This window comes from Lissotriton helveticus, chromosome 4_1, assembly GCF_964261635.1.
Source record: "Lissotriton helveticus chromosome 4_1, aLisHel1.1, whole genome shotgun sequence".
NCBI classification, from domain to species: Eukaryota; Metazoa; Chordata; class Amphibia; order Caudata; family Salamandridae; genus Lissotriton; species Lissotriton helveticus.
Window position 1 is genome coordinate 445,257,849 of NC_136063.1, and position 21,934 is coordinate 445,279,782.

At 48.6% G+C, this 21,934-nt stretch overlaps 1 protein-coding gene across 3 annotated transcripts in view; it reads right to left on the minus strand.

Annotated features, from left to right (window-relative positions):
- The window catches only part of ESRP1 (epithelial splicing regulatory protein 1), a 395,873-nt gene that overhangs the window by 17,360 nt on the left and 356,579 nt on the right, over positions 1-21,934 (minus strand). For all 3 annotated transcript variants that reach the window (XM_078687020.1, XM_078687021.1, XM_078687019.1), the window contains exon 14: positions 9,465-9,615. In XM_078687020.1, coding sequence (XP_078543146.1) covers positions 9,465-9,615 — 151 coding nt within the window. The remainder of the gene's footprint in view (positions 1-9,464; positions 9,616-21,934) is intronic.

Here is a 21,934-nt window from a genome sequence, read left to right on the forward strand (position 1 = left end):
TGGATAATACTCTTATTGTCATGGTGCCACATGCAGTAGATACCCTCCTAATTAGAACAAAGACTCAGCACCTTACGAGCGCCCGCTTGTCAGGGTACGAACTGACGCTCTTGGCCAGCCATGTACATATCAAACGATGCAATACCCTAAACCCACCCACGCTGTTACCGATCCCAGTAGCAACAGGTACTCAGGAGCAGCATGATTGATTCCTCCGCACAGAGGAGGAGACAAAAGGTAGAGTCGATCTGAAAGATACTCCACTCTTGAACCCGGATGGGATCTTATGGGTGGATGGTTCCTGTTTTAAGCTCCCCAATGGTGAGACAACCTCGGCCTATGCAGTTACTACTTTGTACACAATTGTGGAAACAGCACGCATTAGGCACAATTCAGCCCAGGCAGCCGAATTGATAGCTCTGACTAGAGCTTGTGTGTTGGCTGAAGGAAAAAGAGTGAATGTGTACACTGATAGCCAGTATGCGTTTGGAGTGGCCCACAGTTTTGGCCGCTTGTGGAGGGAAAGAGGGTTTCTCACCTCCCACGGCACTAAGATACAGCATGGCCAGTTAGTCAATGACCTTCTCGAATCACTTACCTTGCCCACTCAGATAGCAATTGTCAAGTGTAGTGCGCATAAGAGGATCACTGATGATGTGGGTCGAGGAAATGCTTTTGCAGATCAGACAGCGAAAGAGACAGCCAGAGATGTTACAAGCCGCATGTATGTTGTGGGCCCTGCTAGATGGGTCATACAAGGAGGGATGTGTGAGGACATAGTAGAAAGTGTAAAAATTATCCAGGTAGAGGCTACAGAGAAAGAACTGAGTAAGTGGAGAGAGGGTACAGGAATGTTGGACGCGACAGGGTGTTGGACAGAACTGTCAAAACATCAGCGCTGGCTGTTACCAGACGCCTATATGCTTCCAGTAGTTACCATGGCGCATAGTCCAGCCCACATTAGCGCTAAAGGGATATGCAAACTTCTGGCCCCTGTATGGCAGAATGTGGGGATCCCTAAAGGCGCAGATAATCTGGTTAAGCACTGTATTGTTTGCTTGATGCACAATCCAGGGAAGGGAACACCAACCCCAGCAGGCCATTTTGCTCCTCCAACGTACCCTTTTGAGGTGTTGCAAATAGATTACATTCACATGGAGCGATGTAACAATCTGACGTATGTCCTTGTGGTGGTGTGTGCCTTTTCTAGATGGATAGAGGCCTACCCCCTAAAGGATAATACTGCTCTGTCTACGGCTAAAGTCCTTTTGAAGGAGTTTTTCCCGAGGTTTGGCTTGCCTCGAATCCCCTGGAGTGACAACGGAAGTGAATTCGCGGGTCAAATAATGCAGAAAGTGTGTGCAGGTCTTGGTATCAGACAGAAATTTCATGCGGCGAACCACCCTCAGTCAGCAGGTTTGGTGGAATGCTATAATGGTACTCTTAAGCTCAAGCTCGCGAAGATACAGGCCAGCACGGGTCTTGCCTGGCCCGATGTTTTACCCTTGGCCCTTTTGTCTACTCTAACAACTGTCCATTCCCGTATGGGACTCAGTCCCTACGAGGTTGTGTTTGGACGCCCAGCAAATGTCTGGGGAGTCCCAAGGCCAAAGAAGTATTCCGAGATAGAGCATCCGTTGTTGATTGATTATTTACATGACCTCACCACTAAATTGCGTGTACTTCACCAACAGGTACAAGACGCCTTGCCTCAGGCTTCCACTGATCCTGGTCATACCATACAACCCGGCGATTGGGTGTGCGTGAAGAATTTCCAGAGATCGAAGAACTTGGAGCCTCGCTGGAGAGAGCCCCGTCAAGTATTGTTGACAACACGCACCGCTGTGAAGGTGGTCGGTAAGAAAAACTGGATACACGGTGTGCATTGTAAGAAGGTACCCTTGCCTTTGCCTTACGACCAGTGGGTCCGTGAAGGTATTGGCGATTTTGAAGGTAAAAGAGTCTCCCGATTTGTACCTTTCAGTGATGCACACCTAGATTGGACTCAATCTGAGAAAGAGGATGATGACGTTCTGCAGGAAGCTGTACCACCACATCTCAAGTTGAACACGACCAATCCAGAGACACTTTTTCAGGATCAGACTGTGCCGAATAAAACTAGATACAACTTGAGGCCTAGAGTGGCTAGAGGCAATTGAGAAGTTTTCTTTTGGTTGCGCTTTTCAGTGATACTGACCATCCAATTAGGTTGCAGGGTCGTGGTAAGAGCCTTAGTTTGTGATCCGAGTCGTGGTAATAGGCCTGCGGGACTTGCAGTGTCATAGGACGGCTGATAATCACAGCTGAGTGAAGAAGGAAGACTGCCACGAGCAACATTTAGAGGATGGATTCTGCTATACTAAAGAAAAATGAGAAGAAGGATAAAATGAAGAAGAAATATTGCAAATTATTATATAATAGATGTGGTATAACATTGTGTATTTTAATCTTTTAATGTGTTATATTGGCTTGTGTGGGTTGGATTATTCATACTGTGCAGCAGACACCTACACCTACCTCCCAGCATTTACCCGTGCCTTTTCGCACCACTGATTCCCCGCACCAGCTACATACGTTACCAGAACATGAGCAAAGTAGGAGAATGGAATATTTCAATAATTCATTAATTCAATTGTTGCATCAGCATCAATTGGTGGTCAATACCACCGATTGTTGGGTTTGTGGGCTTTTGCCCCATACTACGGATAAAGGGATGCCATATTTAGTCTTACCTTTTTCCCTGAAGGGATCCGCTTGGGTTTATACATCTATGTTCTCTAATGCTTACGAGAACCAACCCCGGCACCCTGTTGGTCCATATGGGGGTGGGGTTGACGTCAGTCATGACCCTCTGGCAAAGGGAATGATGGCTATATCTAAGCATTATAGTAAAATTAATGAGTTCTACGCCGACGAACGACGGGCATACATTGGCTGGAACGTGACCCATTACGTTACAAGCCTTACAGATAGGGCCAGACGAAAGAGATCCCCACCCATATGGACTGTACCCCACCAAGGCCACCTATGTCTCCTAGGAAATGGTCAGAATGTTAAGGCCCAATTGGGAACGAGCTCTTGTGCGAGCACATATACTTATGCATCCCAGACTTCTCCACCGTTAGTGGCATCTCAGGGAACGTATTTTGTTTGCCATGATAGGGCCTATACATGGTTACCAGCCTATTTTTCAGGGACATGTTACGTGGCTTTTCTCCTCCCTCCGACATATACCGCCCCTTCAGGACATCACAGAAATAGGTACAGGAGAGGCGTCATTGATCCAAAAGATACAGCAGGACAAGAGGGAGGCGACTTTTTCAAAGGATTCCTCCCATTCTGGGGCCCTATGGCCAATAGCAGAAACATAAGGCATCTTGTCCGAGTTGTTGAGGCAACGATAGATGAAACTGTAGGGGCACTGAGTAACCTCACAGCCGAGCTTCAGGCGGACCGCCTTATAACATTACAAAACAGGATGGTTTTAGACATCATTGTCGCAGACCGTGGTGGAGTATGTAAATTGATTGGATCCAGCTGTTGCATTTACATACCTGACAACGCACCCACAGTGTACCAGGCCATCTCTAAATTGCATCAGATCGCGGAGTCCATCCACCAGGACGAAGGAAGCTGGTCTTTGATGGGATGGTTTTGGGGATTACTGTCCACATGGGGATGGAAGGTACTGACTTTCATTGGAGTGACTTTGGCCATTATCTTTTCATGTTGCCTCTGTCTACAATGTGGTCCCGCTATCTGCGGCCTTTGTGCCACCATGTGTGTCCCAAGCCCTGTCTCTCAGAAAGCAGAAAACATGAAAATGATGTTACAGCAACAGCTTGAAGACATTATGGCTATTGAAATTGACTCAGATTGACGTGAGTCTGTGTGTTTTGCCTGCGTAATGGCAAAAGGAGGGTCTGAGGAAATTCAGTTGCGACTCCATTTTGTATTTCGTTGCCATTTTGTGTTGCCCTCACTCAGGCAGCCTGGCGAACCGAATGCTCTTGCCCTTTGTACTACCTGCTATGTGCGTGTCAAATAACCCCCCTTATCCTTGTGGTGAAGTCAATTCCAGGAACCAGTCTGACTGACTAATCCTTGTCTCAACTATCTGTTGGCCTTCAGTATTCTTTCCCCGACTGACTAATCTTTGTCTCAACTATCTGTTGGCCTTCATTGTTCTTTCTCCACCTCGTCCTATTTTGCAAGTTGTCCTTTGTAGTACACAAACACGTCCTGCCATTATTGATTGACTTAGGGGTGCTGTTATTTATTGACTTGTGGGTTTGGGCAAGAACATGACACAAGGGAAGAACGATTTGATTACGTGGTGCCTTGTTTTGACCAAAAGAATGTTTTTCTATTGGTTTATATTTTGCGCATTGGGAGTGTTCTTATGTGGGTGTATGTGGTTATAAAAGACTGTGAGCCACGGAATGAAGTGGCAGCCTCCTGAGAATCTACCACTGATGTACTTCTAGGATAACTGTGCATAGCTGCAGCTAATAAATTCGGTTTTCTACGCTAACAGATTGTTCTGTGTCTCTGTACGACAAGGCAGGTGAACTCGGAGATCTCAGGCGTGCCCTGCGCGGCCAGGCCCATAAAGGCCCGGTTCTTCACTGTTCTCACGCTTCTGTTCAGGTGGAGAAAGTCGTCTTTGTGAGTTAGAATTACGCCTTTGTTTTAGGAGTTAGGATCGGAGAAGATACTTTGGACTGATAATTTGGAGACAGTGTTCTTTCTCACTGAAAGAGGCCTGGTAATCAAGGTCATCAAGCCTGGAGCTGGGAGCATTGAAATAAAGGGAAAATCACCTATGAGGAGTGCCCAGCGGGATAAGGTGAACCAGATACAAGCTGTGGGCGTGTTCTATGTTTTTGTGTTTTGAATTAGGGACAGTGCCCTGGGGGTTGAGTCAGGAGAAGAGGAGAGGAGATCGATGGAGAGGGAAGGAGCATCTTAGAACGAGCTCTGTAGCTTTGGCTACAAGACCCATACAACGTTAGTGTATTTCTTAGGAAGTCTTCACATGCTGACACCTTTTCCTGAACTTGCCTGGGAAATGATAAGTAGGGATGTCACAGTAGTAGTAGTAGTGTAGGGACAGACTAATGCTTTTTACTTGCGACCCCAAAATGAAGACTGCTCTTTACGTGGAGGCAATCATTACCTGCGTCCTGATTCTGGAATTAGTCATTCTTTTCATGCTCCAGCATTTCAATCTTACCCGTAGGTTTGTATGTGTATTAGTTTCAATGTATTTCTACAACCTCGTTTTGAGGTGTCTGTATGTCCAGTTATTTTTGGCTTTGTAATAAACCCACTAACTTGGAATTCAGAGACTTTTGAAATTGTGGGATTGCTTTATTGAGTTATTTCTCCCCTCTACACTTTCCAGTAGGTAATAACGGTCCACTGACCAAGGGTTCCAGAGAAAATTTATAGAGAGGAACCCAGCCCTATAAATGGTGACCTAATAACAAATGAAACAAGCATTTGCAATGCAATAGGTCTCGCATTTACGAGAGTTTGAGCTATTGGCATTGTAAATGACAATAGCTTAAACTCTCGCAAACGCAAGACCTATTGTATTGCAAATATTGTTTGTTTCCAAGCGCCACATGCCACACTTGCACGTTAATAATTGCTGTACCCCTTTTGTTAGAAGAGTCGCCTTTAAGGAAAGGATTGCGTCCGCCATAAAAGTGAAAGCTCAGTATGAGGCACTATTACCAAAAAAGTATTTGTTTGAAAAACAAATGCTTTTTTGGTAAAAGCGCCCCAAACAGCGCTTTCATTTTATTGGTGGCTGCGCACCTTTCTTTAGACTCAACTCGTCCAAAGAAAGGGGCATTGGCTCTATTATTGTGCAAGTGCAGCATGGGGAGCTTGGAAACAACAACAAAAAAAGTAAATAAAGACTGAAAGAAAAATCATACAGCCGCGTTTGGCACCGCAAATAAACCAAAGGCACGGAAATAAAGAGATAGGAGAGAGCGTGTCCTGCCTGCAACAGCAGGCAGGTGATAACAATTTAAAAGAAATAGGGCTCGGAGGATGTAATGAAAGCCTACCGAGTAACAACACATGTAAGGGGGGCAGCCCTTATGGGAGGTTACAGGATGAGACAAGGCGTTACTAAGGAGGAGCTGCTATGCATAGATTGACCAATGAAGAGCCAGAGTTTACAAGCCAATTACACATATGGACGGAGAGTGGGCGGAGCTTCAAATCCATACCTGAATACAGCATGCCTTATTAAGGTCAAAGGGGAACCAAGGTCAAAGGGCCTCTCCACCTGCATGCCTTTTACTAACCAACAAAGAAGGAAGTTGGTTGGGGCCATGGCTTGCACCTAAATTATTTCTTATTAATTTTACAACATTTTCGTGATGTGCCTACAACTAGAAACAAGTTCTGTTTGGAAATAAAACGTGTGGATGTACTTTCCCGAACACATACATTTGGTTATAAATTAAAGCTTTCTGTTTTTACAGATTTTTACAGATAAATACAAAGAGAAAACTGTTTCTTTTCCAGTCTGTATTTATTTTTACATGTGAATAAAAACAGAATTTGGATTCTTTTTTGAGAGCTTCCAAATGCTGTCAGTTATGACAGCCAGGCCAATAGCTGCGCCGACTGCAGATAAGGGGTTAAAATAAGAAGGAGATTTTCGAAGAGGCGTAAACAACAATAGGTAAGCACAACCTTAATAACTGTTTATGTTTTCATATAATGGCATTGATTTATCATATGTGGGTGTTCCTATCATTGGAACCTATCAGGTGTTCAAGCATGAATGTGCATTTATCGGTTACATGAATGCGGAAATATACTAGTTTTAACTCCTTCGCTGCGGTGGCAATTCCGCCGCAGCGCAAGTGGGGAGGGGGGGCCGAGCGGCGCTCGCATGCTCGTGACGGAGCCGCTCCGTCACGAGCCGCGGTTGCGCTGTGCTCATGACGGAGCGGTTCCGTCTTGGCCCCGCCCGCTCAATGGAACATCCAGCGCAGGCGCGGAATTGGCGCCGCGCAGGCGCGCCGAGCGGGCCATGACGGAACCGCTCCATCATGAGCACAGCTCAACCGAGGCTCATGACGGAGCGGCTCCGTCATGAGCATGGAAGGAGTTAACTTAATTTATTTACAATACCCAAAATAAATATGGATAAATACAGATAACATTAGCAAAAAATAAATATGGATAAATACAGACGGAAAAGTAAACAAATTCATAAAACCCGAAGCCCTAGTTATAATCTGTAAATTAATCAGAACTGCATAATGCTATACACACCATCTGTAGTGTGTTATTTATATAAACCAATACAAGGAGGCCAGAACCCCATGCCAGATAACCTGTCTCATATAACTGTGTACTGATGTGTGCTGTGTGCACTCATTGGGGACCACCTCCACAATAACACTGGCTCCGAGTAGGCCAAGAAATGATCCAATCATTCTATGCAGCTATTTGCTGGTCCATTCAGGGATGCCTGGCCGGCATGGACTATCCTACTCTGCGGGCTCAACCCGCACCTAGTCCTGCATGCCATGGTTCTGTGCTGAAACCTAGCCAGACTCTTCAACTGTTTTAAGGTTACCAAGGAGACTGATGCAGCTATTTAAAAAAAAAGTCTCAGCTCCCCCATGTCTTTAGCTAGAAGGTGCACAAATTATTTCTAAAGCAACTTGGCACAGATGTGGAGGACGACTATGACGGAAGCTTCAAGAGAATGCGGACTATGAGTGGTTCATTCTAGGCTAGGCGAGGCAAGCATGCGAAGGTAGTCAACTGACAATTTTAATGGTCTGACTACCAATTGTGAAATAGTGGACAATAACACCGTTGCGCCCCATCCTGCAGTATGTCCCAGAAGTTAATTATGGCTGTATGGGTGCCGAGTGAACTGTTGTTGCATGATAAGGACTCTGTAAAACTGCATCTGCCCAGATGAGTTAACAGAAAAAGTATGAGGCAACTAAAATAGAGCCAAAGAAAACTAATCAAGGTTGTGGACCCCGCATAGGGTGTTTCTCATGCTGTTACCATCCCACCAAAGGGCAAAAGTGCTTGTTATGTGGCAAGTTGAACCACTAAGTTACTGTCTACTGGAGAGGGGGGGGGGGGTCCTGGTACTGTCAGTGCCAAGTACAGAGGTGAAGATGTACCTCAAAGTATAAAGTTGATGACCTAATTAATACAGTGCTGATTGACATAGAGGTCAAAATTAATGTCTGTAGAGCAATTAACCGAGTATAGAGAGATGATGCCCCTGAAGAGCACCTTCATAATTCAGGAGTTCCGGGGACAGGCACAGGTAACATTTATTAAAAATGCAATGTATGATATTAAATGCATATAAAAAACAAGTACTGCATGAATGTTTTTGTTACTTGGCCATGCTGATGTTGGTTTGGGCAGTGTGGTCACAGCTTCTTCTGAATACAACACAATATATAGGAACATAAAAATACAAAAATGGAGATTCTCAAATTTAAATCCATGGTGACTTCTGGATGTATGCATGATAGTTGCATGTTAAATAGATTGCAATGTGTGATTGTTGTTCATCTAGGGCATACAGACACCAGGCAATAGCTGTTTAAGGGATTGCAGCTTCCTCAACTTACTATGGACCTGGAGAAACCACATCACAGCTGGTGAATGGGCAGGCCATGCCAACACTGTTGCAAATGGATGCAACCATCCAAGAACAGATTAAGATGAAAATCTCCAGGTTGCTACAGCCATCTACTGAGATCATAAGTCGAAATACCTCTAGAAATTCAAACACCATCACAAGAACTAACCTGAAACTTCAAACAATTATAAATGCTTACCAAGAACTCTTAGTATCTGCCAAACAGCACCTGCTAAAAGGCCAGTGAGATGTGTTTTGGAACTCCCTCATATTTACTTTTTGACAGTAAATGAACTCGAAGTCATATTTTTACAAATTTATTTAACTGCTAAACATACACTCATACTTTGATGCCTGGGTAAGTATTCGCATTATACTAATATTTATGGGCCTATTAACCCTTTCGGTGCTGATGACGGCCCCCGTCCGTCATGCACCGCGGTGGGAGTGTGCTGATGACGGCTGGGGGCTGTCATGAACCCGCCAACTTCGAAAAACGCCGCACAGGCGCAGAATTGCACCCGCGCCCAAGGGGTTAATGTAATTAAGAAAATCTCATCCTGTTTTCTTAACACCCTGTTGTCTATTTGCTCAGCTGTTGGCCTGGAATCTATTAAAGACAGCATGGAGAGACACTCACAAGAAGCCCAATTTCCTGTAAACACATCTTTCTGACGTATATATCTGCAAAAATCTGTAAAAACGGAAAACGTTGAGCCTTAATAATCACGAGTGTGATGTGCAGCAGTCTCTCCACTCATGGCTCAGTTTGTAATGTTAAATATGACAATACTCAAGTGAGACTGACCTGATAGCCTTGGAACATGTTCAGAATCTCTTTGACGCCAGAGTTGTACGCCAGTCCTTGCATTCGGATCACTGTTGCTCCTCCGTGAGGTGCCACACCACTGTTCATAGAAGCAGGTAAGAAACCATAGCTACCTGGGGACCCTGCGTGGCTGAAGGAGACAAAATGTACAAAGTTTTACCCTCATGCAATGAATGCATATTGCATGCCATGTGCGAACAGTACCTTCATTAGTATTGCCCCACTCCAACTCATTAGCACCGCCCTCCACTCATTAGCGACACACCCAGCTCCTTAGTCCTGCCACCCAACTCTCTGCAGCAGGACTTAAATTGTACCAGTGTTTGCTGGTGCTGGAATGCGGTAGTTAGTAGCATCCGAAGGTTTCGTAATCAATTCTACAAGCTTGGCCACTTGGTGTGCAGTACCGCAGCCTACCATGGTATGCTTTTTTTCAAAAAGCGCACACATTCAGAGTGTCATAAAACTATAGAAAAATAACACGACTAATTTTGCATAACAATAAGTGAGAAAACAAAGGGAAATTAAACCAAAGCAAGATAGCGCACAAAAGGCGGGAGGATAAGAAATTATTGGTTAAACAACCAGATTTTAAAGGATTTTGTCAATATGAGAAATTGTTTTCAACAAGTATTGTGGTGGCGCTGTGTTCATCGTCATAAATACTGCACACAGAATTGAGCACACTGTGCTGGCCACCCCAAGGATCAGGACAGGGCACATGCTCCCAACATTAGTGGCGGCTGCTATGAAATCAAAGTGGTGAGGCAGCATGGATGGCAGAGCAGGAGGCATCGTAGGGGAGAAAAATAATAAGAAAAAAATATTACTTACCTGCTGACCGCCGCCTCGGTGCTCTCCTGCTCCTCTCAACTGCTGGAAGTCTATGCACAGGCTCCCAGACTCCCCTACGCCAATCCAGACACTGCTATCATGCTGATAATACCCACATAAGAGAAGCGTTGAGATTGGTCTGAGCGGCCTGGTTTGGTGCTCAGTCAGGCCCTGAGACCTGTGCCTGTTCTCCACCCGGCTGTGCAGGACAGCTGGAGTGGAGAGAGCCGAGTGCGCTTGTCGGTCCTAAGAGGACCGACCAAACAGACATGCACACTTTCAGCAGTACCACCACTCCTCCTCCCTGCTGCTGTCCATTAGGATGACCTGGCCCGCTCCACCCAAGACGCAGCTAAACAGACATGCACACTTTCAGCAGTACCACCACTCCCCCTCCCTGCTGCTGTCCATTAGGATGACCTGGCCCGCTCCACCCAAGACGCAGCTAAACAGACATGCACACTTTCAGCAGTACCACCACTCCCCCTCCCTGCTGCTGTCCATTAGGATGACCTGGCCCGCTCCACCCAAGACGCAGCTTCGCGAGGAAAACTAAAATGATACCAAGCTGTTATTATCATTTTATTTTTCATGTTTTCACTCCTGATAGAGGAGTGGTGGTGACACTCCTCAGCCTTAACGGAGGAGCCACTGCTGGCAAACATTGTTGGAGCCTAGGCAGCCTCTCAGACCAGACGTGGATTGCAGGTTAGCAAGAACCTTGGGTAAGAAACTTCTCAGGGATGTAGGAGGGCCAGCTTTGAGTGCTGGCCCTCCTGCATGCCCAGAGTGCTGGCCCCCCTGCATGCCCAGAGTGCTGGCCCTCCTGCATGCCCAGAGTGCTGGCTCCCCTGCATGCCCAGAGTGCTGGCCCTCCTGCATGCCCAGAGTGCTGCCCCCCCTGCATGCCCAGAGTGCTGGCCCTCGTGCATGCCCAGAGTGCTGGCCCTCGTGCATGCCCAGAGTGCTGGCCCTCGTGCATGCCCAGAGTGCTGCCCCCCCTGCATGCCCAGAGTGCTGGCCCTCGTGCATGCCCAGAGTGCTGGCCCTCGTGCATGCCCAGAGTGCTGCCCCCCCTGCATGCCCAGAGTGCTGGCTCCCCTGCATGCCCAGAGTGCTGGCCCTCCTGCATGCCCAGAGTGCTGGCTCCCCTGCATGCCCAGAGTGCTGGCCCTCGTGCATGCCCAGAGTGCTGGCCCTCGTGCAGTCCAGAGTGCTGGCCCTCGTGCATGCCCAGAGTGCTGGCCCTCGTGCATGCCCAGAGTGCTGGCCCTCGTGCATGCCCAGAGTGCTGGCCCTCGTGCATGCCCAGAGTGCTGGCCCTCCTGCATGCCCAGAGTGCTGCCCCCCCCCTGCATGCCCAGAGTGCTGGCTCCCCTGCATGCCCAGAGTGCTGGCCCTCCTGCATGCCCAGAGTGCTGGCCCTCCTGCATGCCCAGAGTGCTGGCTCCCCTGCATGCCCAGAGTGCTGGCCCTCCTGCATGCCCAGAGTGCTGCCCCCCCTGCATGCCCAGAGTGCTGGCCCTCGTGCATGCCCAGAGTGCTGGCCCTCGTGCATGCCCAGAGTGCTGGCCCTCGTGCATGCCCAGAGTGCTGGCCCTCCTGCATGTCCAGAGTGCTGGCCCTCCTGCATGCCCAGAGTGCTGGCCCTCCTGCATGCCCAGAGTGCTGGCCCTCCTGCATGCCCAGAGTGCTGGCCCTCCTGCATGCCCAGAGTGCTGGCCCTCCTGCATGCCCAGAGTGCTGGCCCTCCTGCATGCCCAGAGTGCTGGCTCCCCTGCATGCCCAGAGTGCTGGCCCTCCTGCATGCCCAGAGTGCTGGCCCTCCTGCATGCCCAGAGTGCTGGCCCTCCTGCATGCCCAGAGTGCTGGCCCCCCTGCATGCCCAGAGTGCTGGCCCTCCTGCATGCCCAGAGTGCTGCCCCCCCTGCATGCCCAGAGTGCTGGCCCTCGTGCATGCCCAGAGTGCTGGCCCTCGTGCATGCCCAGAGTGCTGGCCCTCGTGCATGCCCAGAGTGCTGCCCCCCCTGCATGCCCAGAGTGCTGGCCCTCGTGCATGCCCAGAGTGCTGGCCCTCCTGCATGCCCAGAGTGCTGGCCCTCGTGCATGCCCAGAGTGCTGGCCCTCCTGCATGCCCAGAGTGCTGCCCCCCCCTGCATGCCCAGAGTGCTGGCCCTCGTGCATGCCCAGAGTGCTGCCCCCCCCTGCATGCCCAGAGTGCTGGCTCCCCTGCATGCCCAGAGTGCTGGCCCTCCTGCATGCCCAGAGTGCTGGCTCCCCTGCATGCCCAGAGTGCTGGCCCTCCTGCATGCCCAGAGTGCTGGCTCCCCTGCATGCCCAGAGTGCTGGCCCTCGTGCATGCCCAGAGTGCTGGCCCTCGTGCATGCCCAGAGTGCTGGCCCTCGTGCATGCCCAGAGTGCTGGCCCTCCTGCATGCCCAGAGTGCTGCCCCCCCTGCATGCCCAGAGTGCTGGCCCTCGTGCATGCCCAGAGTGCTGGCCCTCGTGCATGCCCAGAGTGCTGGCCCTCGTGCATGCCCAGAGTGCTGGCCCTCGTGCAGTCCAGAGTGCTGGCCCTCGTGCATGCCCAGAGTGCTGGCCCTCGTGCATGCCCAGAGTGCTGGCCCTCGTGCATGCCCAGAGTGCTGGCCCTCATGCATGCCCAGAGTGCTGGCCCTCGTGCATGCCCAGAGTGCTGCCCCCCCTGCATGCCCAGAGTGCTGGCCCTCGTGCATGCCCAGAGTGCTGGCCCTCGTGCATGCCCAGAGTGCTGGCCCTCGTGCATGCCCAGAGTGCTGGCCCTCGTGCATGCCCAGAGTGCTGGCCCTCGTGCATGCCCAGAGTGCTGGCCCTCGTGCAGTCCAGAGTGCTGGCCCTCGTGCATGCCCAGAGTGCTGGCCCTCCTGCATGCCCAGAGTGCTGGCCCTCCTGCATGCCCGCATGTGAGAAAGTGCCATGTTTCTTGCATTGGTATGCCCCCCACTTTTTGCTGAACTGCTGATGTCCTTTAACTGAGTGTGCCCTGAGCTCCTGCCAACCAGGTGCCCAGGGGCCTGTGTTCTTTCCCTAAACTGTGTTGAAACTACAACCCAGTTGGCATCTCCGGCCACCTGTCAGCCCCTAGTAGATGGTACCCTAGGTACCCAGGGCATGGTGACCAGAGAAGACCCCTAAGGGCTGCAGCACTTATTGTGCCACCCTCAGGGGCCCTGTACCCTGACACCCACACACTGCCTTTGCAGGCTGAGTGTCTAAGTACAGTACTAAACAAAGAGTCAACATGGCAGACATCCCTGTGTGCCATGCCCACAAGACCGACTGCCCTGGCATACCTCAGTCACCCCTCTAGATGGGTGTCCTATGCCAGTGGTGTGGGCACAGGTGCACGAGCCCTGTGCCCCTACAGTACCCAGGGCCATTCCTGGGCACTGTAAGTGCAGTGATGCCATTAAGAGTACATGGTGCTGGGAGGTCGTCATTACAAACTCCACAGCACCATAATGGCTACACTGAAGACTGACAAGTTTGATATCAAACTACTCAGCACATTAAACCCGCACTGATGCCAGTTTGGGATTTAATGTAAAATACACAAGAGGGCATCTTAAAGATGCCCCCTGAAAACCTAACCTACAATCCACATCTGGTCTGAGAGGCTGCCTAGGCTGCCACACAGCAGACATGTTGCTGGACCCCTGGGTGGAGAGTTCTCTCCTCTCCTGGGCCTGCAACAATGCACATCCTGGGCGAGGTGCTAGGTCTCCTCCCCCAGGATGGGCAGGGGGAAGATTCATAGGCCTGCCACCTTTGTGAGCTTCTCCAGACCACTCGCTGTACTCAGCAACTGGCCCCCACCAGTTCTGACCCCCACTCTGGCGGGAAGACTGGCGGAAAACCCTACGTCATTAAGGGGGGGTGCTAGCCTGTGCCAACCCCACGCCTCAGGTGGGAGAGGCGAGGTGAAGCACGACCCCGGGCGCCGGCCATCTTGAAGATGGGGAGCCCTGCCCACTCACATCTAGGCCCCTGGCCCCTCCCACAGGAGAGGAGGAGGTTAGGGGGTGTACCCACCACAGGACAGTGACCTATTGGTCCCTGCCCTCGCCCTACCTGTAACGCCCCTAAATTCAGTATTTAGGGGCACCCTGAACCTTCCTTCCTCAGATCCCGATAAGAAAACAAGTAAGAAGATCAAGAAGAAGACCCGCCGTGCAGCTGCTAACAGGACGACACCAACTGACTTGACCCCAGCCCTACCGGCCTGTCGACCCTGGAACATGCCTCTGCTAAATCCCGGTGACTCCTGCAGACAACAACCTTGGACAACCCAGAGGACCTGCCTGCATTGATCCTCTAAAAGACTGGGACACCCCTGAGCAGAGGCTCTGCTCCAACAACCATACCCCTGGTGCCAGCCAGGAACCGCGAATCCAGCCCACTCTGCACCCGCTGAGCGCGGCCTATGCCCGAGTGACCCAAGACCACGAGGACATTCCCCCGGTGACTGGGACCCGAAGTCTAGTGCTCAAAGACCCTCCTCGATGACCTAGACGACACCTGCAGCCTCAGAACCCAGGACCCCCCCCAACCACGACCAGCCAAGGGCAAGATTTCCCGACACCCAAAGACAACCCTGCACCCGGCACCCCACGGTCCCCTGTGCCCTCCTTTGGGGTACTTACCTCTTCTCCAAGAACCCAACTTACCTCTAGAAGTGATGGTCGCACCTGAAGAAACTCTGTCCCCGAGCCTGCAGCCTTTGCTTACTTTGTAACTTTTCCATTGGATAACACTGAGCGCAAGACGACTCATAAGCACCCAGCCGCTCAAGTGCCGCTGGAGGTAACACTACTACCCTACTCTACTTCCCCACTTGCCCTGAGTAAGTGACCAGGAGCTCAGTTCCCACAGCCACTTGGCCTGCCTGCTTGCAGCCACCAACCAAAGGCCCCCTACCCTCCATTGGATTGCATTGGGACTACTCTCTCTGCACCCGGCTGCCTCTGTGCCGCTGAAGGTGTAACAACTGTACCTTTCCAACCCTGGGAGACCCCTGAGTCTATGCCCAGAACCTTAACCTCACCAGCCGAGTACTCACCTGAAAGCCGATAACTCACTTTCCTTCCATAGGCTAACATTGACTAAGTGTCGATTTTTGAAACTTTAAAATATTCTTCTAAATTAAGCCGAATACCGATTTTCGAAATACTCACCTAGGATCAGGAGAGAAGCCAGTACTGTACTTCTAGTTCAGTATTGAACCGCAAAAGTAATCTTAACTGTACTTACCAGTTACCTGCATTTTCTCCCATAGGAAGGCATTGACTGATTTTCTCTGATATTTCTTCTAGGTGTTGATTTTTGCAAATGACAAATATTCCTTAAAAATCATACTAACTACTGAAACGTAAATACTTAGCTGCCTTAGGTAGAGGTCCCAGTGCTGGACCTAGGAGCCCAGTACTGGATTACAAAAAGTAACGAGAACCTACTTTACCTGTGACTTGAATTTCCTTTCATAGGATAACATTGCTAGTTTTTCTCTGAAAAGTTTCTAAGTGTCAACTTTGAAAATACCTTTATATCCTTTAAAAATTACAACTGTAACCGAAACGCTTTTACTTAACTGTTTACAGCTTAGGTTCCGAGACTGAATCCAGGATCCAGTCCTGTGGTTAGCAAAGTAATCCTGAAAGTAAACAATTGCATTTTTATAGAAAAAGCCATTGAGCTCAATGTTAAATTGTGTTTAAAATTGTGTTGCCTATTGCAACCCCAGTAACTATTGTACTTACCAAGTCTATTGCCTCTCTGCAAAGTAATTACCAAAGTCACTCATATTGAGAAAAGTATATTTTGATACCTGTTGGTTCTAAAATAAAACCGCTATATATTTTGATATAAAAACGATTGGCCTAGAGTTCAGTTCTTGAGTGTGTGAAACCTTTTGCTGACAGTGTGTACAACAAATGCTTTACACGGTCTTCGGATATTGCCTTACTGCTCAACCAAGCTACCACTTTAGAGAGTAAGGTCAGATCTGACTTTAACCTCTGTTATACCTATGGAGATTCGGGACTCTATATACACTGTACCTTAATTTGGTCCAGTATATAAAAAGCCATTTTCTTACACCGGAGTGCTGGCCCTCCTGCAAGCCTGGAGTGCTGGCTCCCCTGCATGCTCGGAGTGCTGGCCTTCCTGCATGCCCGAAGTGCTGGCCCAGGGGTGGATTGGCACTGCGGGCACGGGCCGAAGGGCCGGTGTCTCAGTGCACTCTGTGGGCCGTGTTTTCCCCTTTACCAGTCCACAGAGAGCACTGACAGGGTGAGGAAAGCAGATTTGCTGTGTGGACGGCCGTTCAGCTATGATCAGCTATGGCCTCTCCTTGACCCCCTGCCCTGCAATCATGCTGATGGTGGGCTGGGGAGGGGTAATTGTTTGCCAGAATAGGCCTCCAAGGGGGCCAGGTGTTGCTCAGGCCTATGAGCCATTTTCACCTTGCAGCCCAGAAACAGTGTTTGCTTTAACTCCTCACCCATAGCCCTTCATTCAGGGCATAGTGGGGAGAAAGAATGGGTCTCGCTGTTGGGTCCAGGTGATGTGGGGAACTCGCACTATCTTCACCTTAGCCCCCCCCAACCCCCACCCACATGGATGTCCCAGAAGCTGTGTTTTTGCTTTAGCCCCTCTCCCGCCATGCCATGGCACTGAAGGGCTGGGGAGGGATGAGTAATTTACCAATAGCTGGGGCCTCGCTGTTTTTAGGTGTTCCTGCACTGGAGGGCTGGGGAATCATTTTTTAAGAGAAAGGGGCCTTGCTGTTTTCAGATGCTCCTGCGCTGGAGGGCTGGGAATAATTTGGTGATAGAAAGGGGTCTGGCTATTTTTCAGGTGCTCAGCTTGTAGGACATTGTCACCTAGGCCCTGTGTCCTTCCCAAGAACAATGTCCTCCCTCCTACATTCCTTGTGTGTTTCATGAAAAAGACAGCCGCAAATGTGGGCCACGCCCCGCCAATGTGGGCCACTTTTTTGTCAGTGCCCGGGCCAAATTGTGATCCCAATCCGACCCTGTGCTGGCCCCCCTGCATGCCTGGAGTGCTGGCCCCCCTGCATGCCCGAAGTGCTGGCCCCCCTGCATGCCTGGAGTGCTGGCCCCCCTGCGTGCCCGAAGTGCTGGCCCCCCTGCATGCCCGGAGTGCTGGCGCCCCTGCATGCCCGGAGTGCTGGCCCCCCTGCATGCCTGGAGGGCATCCTTTGGTTGTTGGCTAGCTGCAGACCAAGTTTCAGATGTCTGGTGGAATCTTTTATTCATAAAATGTGTTCGCAAATTATAATATCACTAAAGTTTTACGAAATGTCGTAAAAAGTTCATGAAAATATGTAAGAGTATGCTTTTAGAGCAAAATGTGATTTCTGGGTGTCTAGCAAGAGTGTTTTAATGAGGGCCTTCCTTACCTAAATAAGTCTTGCGACACACGGACAGAAGATCAAACAGAAACATGTTTGCAACTTTCTGCATGAACCAGTCTCTCTGACAGCTATGCAAACGTACACCATTTATTGAAATTTCTCAAATGCTGCATAACATGAAATTCAGGAATTTGGCATAATTCAATGCCCTTACTTTAAAATGCACCCAGGCTTACTTTTGAGCAGGTCTGGGGTGTTTGCCTTTTAAATTGACACAGGTTCATTAACAGTTCTTTCTTATTTGATCGAACTGTTCTATCAATGCCAGAAGTGGGTCTTGTAATGTGTTGATGGGCAGACACTGATATAATGGACCCTTTTTATTTTCTGAATCCTGAGGGCTTCATGTATCAGGTCTTGCCATAGAGCAGCGCCACAGGCCTTCCTGCTGCGCTTCCCTACGACATAAGAAAAGGGCAGGAATGTGCTGAATCTTACACGGCGCAGTCCTGTCCTTTCACACTGTGCCGGTGCATAATGGCCTGCTGTGCGCCAACGCAGGCACCTTTGCACCATGGTGCAAGGGTGCCTGCGTTGTGGGGATAATTATTTTTGTACAGAAAGGGAAACCTTTCTGTACAAAAATAATCACAAGAGGCTTTTTCCTCTTTGTATGTGTGCTGCAGAATGTGGCACACATAGAAAAAGGAAAAAACGAGGAGAAATAAAAAGATATTTCGCCTCATTGCGCCTCCCTTACGCCTCCCCTGGGGAGGCGTAAGCTTTTAGCGCTGCCTAAGAGTTACGATTTCTCGTAAATCTGGGGAAGTGTCAAAATGCCATGAACGTTGCTGGGAACGCCCCCAGCAACACCCATTGCACGCCCTTTAACGCATAACACTGCGTTAAAGGGACGGATATTTAGTAGGCAGCATTAAGCCAAAAAAAGTGGCATAGTGCTGCCTGATAAATACCATGCAGGCTTCTGTGCCATGCAAGGTCACAAAAAGTGACGTCCCGGAGGCACAAGGAGTCTCATAAATGAGGACCTATGTTTTTAAATTTGAATACAGCCACACATTAGAACTGACATATACACAAGTGTCATGGTACTACTGTAGAGTTGTTTACGTCAGCAAAGTGAGCACGAATACCAACCACTGAGCATTGTTCTGTTGCAGTAAAGCAAGTACTCTCACCTCAGAGTGGCTACTCGTGTCAGTGCAGTCTCAGCTGTCTGGGAACTGCACGGTGCTTGCGGTAATGCCGCTGCAGACAGTCACAGCACTTTAGAGCACAGATTCCCAGACACATGCATGCAAGTGTCAGGGCCGGCCTAAGGCATGTGCAAGCTGTGCACCTGCACAGGGTCGCCAAACCCCAGGGGCCGCCACGCCAATATATATCCTTAGATACATATTTGCGTGGCGGCCCCTGGCAGGGATTTGGCGGCCTCGGGCCCCCTACCTACACTCCCTGCTCAGGGCCTCCGTGAGCCTAGAGCCCGCCCTGCGAGTGTTGAAGGAAGCTCGCTGTTGGACATGCTTTGCATTTTCAGGACAGCATCGTATTGATCCATAACTGGGCTCCAAATGCCACTAACGTTTGCAACATACTCTTGAGTACCATTAAAATGGTAATAGTAACATTACTTCTATTTTGAGCCACTTGAATGTTGCACTGGCTACCCATCCGTAAATGGTGATCTTTAAAGTCTGTGTATGTGCTTTTAAGCGCTGCAAGCCTTTCTTTATACGTTAGCACTTTGCTCGATATATTCATACCCGCTCTCTTAGCTTTTCTACTGCTCACATTCTGGCAGTTTCAAGGATCTAAAAAAATATGTGAGGTTGGCTGCGCATACTATTTCAAATGGTTTATCTGTGAACTGCTCTACCTCCACAGTCCTGCACCACTGAGTATATGCTATTTAGAACAAGCACTGTCAAATCCAGTAGGTCTGACCTTTGGGACTGGTTTTGCCAATTGTTTTAGCCATGCCAGAGACTACTGTACTGAGAAGGACCGTCAACGTGCGGCCGTCGGGCATAATTTAATTATTACTAGTACTAGCCCCTGCCTGGCTAGCCTTGCCCTGTCAGTAGGTAAAGAATTTATAGCAGGCATCAGTTATATGTGCCAACTTATTCTAGGTGAGAAACAGTCAACAATACAATAGTAACCACATGTGAAATTTAACAAAAATAGGCCAAGCCATTATTTAGTTATAAAAATATATTCATGTTTTTAATGGTGGTTATAACTCATTTTTTGGGTATATATTTACAATTTTCTTTATCTTTTCAGTTATCTCATCTTTTTTTATAAATATGAGGGAGTATTGAGAACAGTACAGTATCAATAAATATCAGCAGAGAAAGAAAATATTAGGTCACATATTTCCTTAGCCATCATAACAAAAACATATATAATTCAAAAAAAGAAGAAAGGGGAGGTCTATTGAAAATGTGGTCGATGTATCGTTGATGGAGGCAATGCGGTAGATGGAAGCTACGTGCATTTCGGCAAAACTGCCTTCATTAGGATACCGTCATTTGCAATAAAGTTTTATATTTTCCGACTGTTTTGAAGATAATTGTAAATATCAAAAAGTTATATGGATTGCAGATCAGTAAGAGAGGTCTTGATAACCGTTCCTTCTCCAAACTAGGTAATATGGGCAGTGCGACAACAGGTCTCTACTTTTTGCACGATTAAATTTGTGTAGTGTTAAAGTATCCTTGGTTTATCTTTTGGACCAAAATAGAGCGCTTCCCCGCCCTTCCAACTTCCTGGAGAAAACAGTGATAAAGGCAGTACTTTTCCTTGTGTCCCCTGTTTATTTAGCAAAAAAGTATTTATTTCTCTCCTCTGTCTTCTGCTGCCCGCTCGTGCCTGCCTCTGAAGCTGCAGGCCAGGCCTCAGGTGAGAGAGTCTGTTCGAGGCAGGAGTGGTTCCAGGTGAGCAGAGATCGGAGTGGAATCTCAGAGAGGTGGGTGGTGGGATGAGATCAGTGGAATCCGGGCATCACGGGGCCCTGCCGGCCGAAAGTAAACAAGCAATGGCATGGCCAATAGGTCTCGCCTTTGGGACAGTATAAGTGTTTAGCCACACAGCATATTATCCTTGGTGTAGCGGAATCAACAAATCCCAAGATCATGAGCTAGAAAAAGCCGCCATGCACGGTCAGTACTCCATTCACAATAGTTTACCACAGAGACAATAATAGAGCTTGTTAATAAGACATTCGGTCCAAATTATAGAGTATCAGGTCTGTGAATTTACAACCTGTGTTTTACGTAGGTTGTGCGCAGGAGAAACAGCTTACGCAAAGCAAATAAAAGCACCCCCACCCCCCCCCAAGCAAAGTCATTGAATGTAAAAAGAAGTTGGGGAGATGCTCTTTATTGTTGTAGAGGGAGAAGTAGGGAATGGGATGGGTTTACGAAGTCAGTTACAAAAATCCGGGTGGAGCAGTCCTGGTAGGAGAAAGACTTAATGGTTTGAGAAAATATCCATAAAACTCACTTGATCTCAAGAGTGAAAGAGCATCCTTAATCTACAATACTGTGTAGGGCAAGCATTACAAGTGTATTTTACCTGAAACTTCACTCTGGGTAAATAGCTGAAATAGTCAAATCTCTTAAAATACAAAATGCATAATTTCAATATATTTAGCAATTACGGGTGTGTCAGTGCCGCACCACTGCACTTTACGGTTGATTAACTGGAAGGCCAAAAATAAAATAGTACAACACAGAGCATTGGAATGTTTAGAACACCCACTCCCGCCATTACTTGATGAGCACTTATCGCAATCTCAAGAAGCCGTCAGTCATCCGACGAGAACCATTTGTGTACCTTTTCAAAAGATGTGACCCCAAGTCAAGAAATAGTAGGAAAGCCGCAAGTGAGGCATTCTTGAAGCCTTTAACACACAGGGAAATACAATTTACACCTTTGAGCAGCAATTTGAAAATCGGAGATTCATCTCCAGGCTGAGGAGATCTGATAACCAGTTTTTTTCTTGGTAAAATGTTTGAGGGGTTTTGGAGGGCCATTTTGTGGTTTTTATATTAATCGAATTTAGCAGTGAAAGGCCATCTATTTACCTTTTTGTTGATCAACGGGTACAGGTAAATGAAACCCCAACACGAACAGAGGCAAAAAAAACAAAGCACGAGCTGTGATAAAAGATGAAG